Genomic DNA, 2,819 nt, shown 5'->3' with positions numbered 1-2,819 from the left:
GACCGGTCTCGGCTCAGTTTTTTAAGGGTAGTGTAAACGGGGTATATGTCTCTGGAAGGGGGGTTGTTAAAGCGGGAATAGTTGGCCTGGATGAACAGGTTAGGTCTTCTGTTCTCCTGTAAAGGAGTTGGGGTTGCAATGATAGCAGGAAGGCATCAACTCCATTGCTGCATTTTCAGTTTGTTAAAGCCGAAATCTGAGTCCCCCCGCCTTCTCCAATATAAACATCAGATCATTCCTCACTGCATTGAGCTGCAGACACTTCGCTTATAATCAGTCTGGGGGGTTTTTGTCTTCATGATGCACTAGTCTCTGTTTAAGGATGTTTGGTTTAAAATGTTCTGGGATTTTCTGTCTTGAGAAAATTCTCTTGAGTTTTTGTTGGGCTACTGGATAGAGCCTGGAACTAAACGCCATTTCTAACATTTTGAATTAAAAAATCTTCCTGGATGGGAAACAAAACATCTTCAGACTTGGAGAAAAAGTCCAGGGGATTGATTTTATCTTCTATGGAATGTTTTTAATATTAAAATCCTAAAGGAATTAAACATGGACCTGTCAGAACCCCCCAGAACCTGTGGGAGGTTCTGCCCTGGCAGCACTGTGGCCATGGGGTCAGGACAGTAGAAGCTCTCCACAGTTACATGGTGGTGGCAGCATCATGCTGATGGACATGTGGAGTGAACACTCAGAACCCGGGCCAACAGCTGAAGTTCTGTAGAACACGGAGCTTCCTGCACGTCTGAGTCAGACCCAGTGGATCAGAGCTTCATCCTGATTGGCTGAAACATCTTCAGACCGTTCAAAGATCCACTCTGCCCCCCAGAGCGGATCAGAACCGGGCTCAGGTCCGTAACTCACCATCTTTGCAGCTTCAGCTTCTCCTTCAGCCTGGATAATCTTCTGCCTCTGCTCCTGTTTGGCCTTCTCCACGTAGAACTGAGCGCGCTGCGCCTCCTGCTGGGCTGGAGGAGAACAGCCCCAGTCAGCTTAGAGGAGGTTCTGGAAGCGTCCGTGGAGCAGGGAGGGGTTCTGGTCCACTCACCGACTTGCTTGGCCTCCACGGCGGCCGTGTACTCCCTGCTGAAGCTGAGCTCGGTGATGGCCACGTCGTCCAGGATGATGTTGAAGTCTTTGGCGCGCTCGAACAGCTCCCTCCGGATCAACAGAGACACCTGCAGGATCCACACACCTCAGAACCGACTGGAGGAGAACCAGAACCAGGACAGGAAATAAAACCAGAACCAACACCCCCCTTTATATTGTTTATATCCATCTGAGAAATACAGTAGTAGCCATTCAAAGTTCCTCGCTTTCCTTGATGGGACCATGGCGGCTCCCCTACAATCTAAAATATTCTGTCATGATTTGCAGACAGTTTTAGGGGACTCTGCTGCCAGTTGAACAGGAACGGCCATTTTGAATGGCTGCTGCTGTATGTGGCGGTATAAGCTTTGCCCACATCGACCAGAACCAGAACTTAGATGGTGCTGAAACCAAATTTGCTTTAAACTAGATCAACGTCTTTGTTTATAGCGGATTTGGACCGAGCCTTGTAACGTCATTATTGCGCCGTCCTGCTTCAGATATAAAATACTTTTTTATTTTCTTCTAAGAACATCAAACCCCATTTCTTCCCACGAGTTTCAGTTTCTAAGAGTTAAACCTTAAATATCAGACAGGAGAACTGGTTAGAGGGATGAAACTAGCATCATTAGACAAAGTTACACGACATTATGAATGTAAAGAATTCAGATGATCAGAGATGAAAGTAGTTTAAATTCCTGTTGGTACAAAGAAAAGTCTAATGGCGGTCTAACCTCTCACTCTGTGTAACCTGAGCGTTTCAGGGAGTTCTGCTATTTAACAGCCATCTTTAAACCAAACCAGCCACATGAGACCATGAGATGCATCATAGGTGCATTTAAACAGACATTATGGTGAAAAGGAAGCAGGGAGACGATCTATCAGGCATCACTGAGGATGCTTTTCTGAATAATTAACCTTTTCATAGCTACTAGCTCATAGTTCTGGGTACCTGAGCTCTTTGTGTGATCAGCTGCGAGGCGTTGAACTTGGCCACCACGCTCTTCAGCACTTCGTTGACGATGGAGGGCAGCACGCGCTCGTCGTAGTCCTGGCCCAGCTGCTGGTAGAGGACGGGCAGGTTGGAGGCCAGCGGCCGCGACAGAACCCTCAGCGTCACGTTCACCATCTGCAGGTCTGCAAACACGGAGAGCGGCGGCGCCGTCAGGAGCAGCTTCCTGTCCACTATATTTCAACATGAACCAAACATTGCCCTGGTTTCCATAGCAACCAACCAGCTCACTCAAAGCTTTAGTTTCTCCTACTTCTCCTGAAGGCAGCACACATGTAGAGAAGGTCAGAGAGTGAGAAGCAAGGAGATAGGTTTGATTTCAGCTTTGGTAGGGACACTGCTGGTCTAAAGTTTCATTGGTCTGATGTCATTGGTCTGATGTCATTGGTCTGATGTCATTGGTCCGACACAATACATAATGCATAATGCTTTTTGTTATGCTTGAGGTGAGCATCATTAGAAGGCCAGATTCGAAGGACGATGACGTCATAGTGCGGCGCTGAGGTCTGGTAAGATTCCAAGAGTCCTCGTTATGCTGCCTTAAAATGCGTCCTTCTTTTTGTCCAATTTGAAGGACGGGTCTGATGTATCCTCGCTATCCTTAGTTTACCCAGGATTCATTGCGAGACCAAGCAAGCCGGATGCTCCGTGATCAGAGGAGAGGTTACTTGGTGCCGAACAGTGGTGAAAATTGGAAGTTCAGTTTAATATAATCCAGTCT

At 47.3% G+C, this 2,819-nt stretch overlaps 1 protein-coding gene across 1 annotated transcript in view; it reads right to left on the bottom strand.

Annotated features, from left to right (window-relative positions):
* phb2 (prohibitin 2) overlaps positions 1 to 2,819 on the bottom strand; it is a 26,397-nt gene that overhangs the window by 13,783 nt on the left and 9,795 nt on the right. Inside the window, exons 3-5 of the mRNA XM_015401361.1 lie at positions 2,039 to 2,271; positions 1,046 to 1,175; positions 862 to 965 (exon numbers count right to left, since the gene is read on the bottom strand). Coding sequence (XP_015256847.1) covers positions 862 to 965; positions 1,046 to 1,175; positions 2,039 to 2,271 — 467 coding nt within the window. The remainder of the gene's footprint in view (positions 1 to 861; positions 966 to 1,045; positions 1,176 to 2,038; positions 2,272 to 2,819) is intronic.

This window comes from Cyprinodon variegatus, unplaced genomic scaffold (assembly GCF_000732505.1).
Source record: "Cyprinodon variegatus isolate N-32 unplaced genomic scaffold, C_variegatus-1.0 Scaffold1212, whole genome shotgun sequence".
NCBI lineage: Eukaryota > Metazoa > Chordata > Actinopteri > Cyprinodontiformes > Cyprinodontidae > Cyprinodon > Cyprinodon variegatus.
Note: the sequence above shows the minus strand (reverse complement) of the source record. Positions and strands in the feature narration are given on the sequence as shown.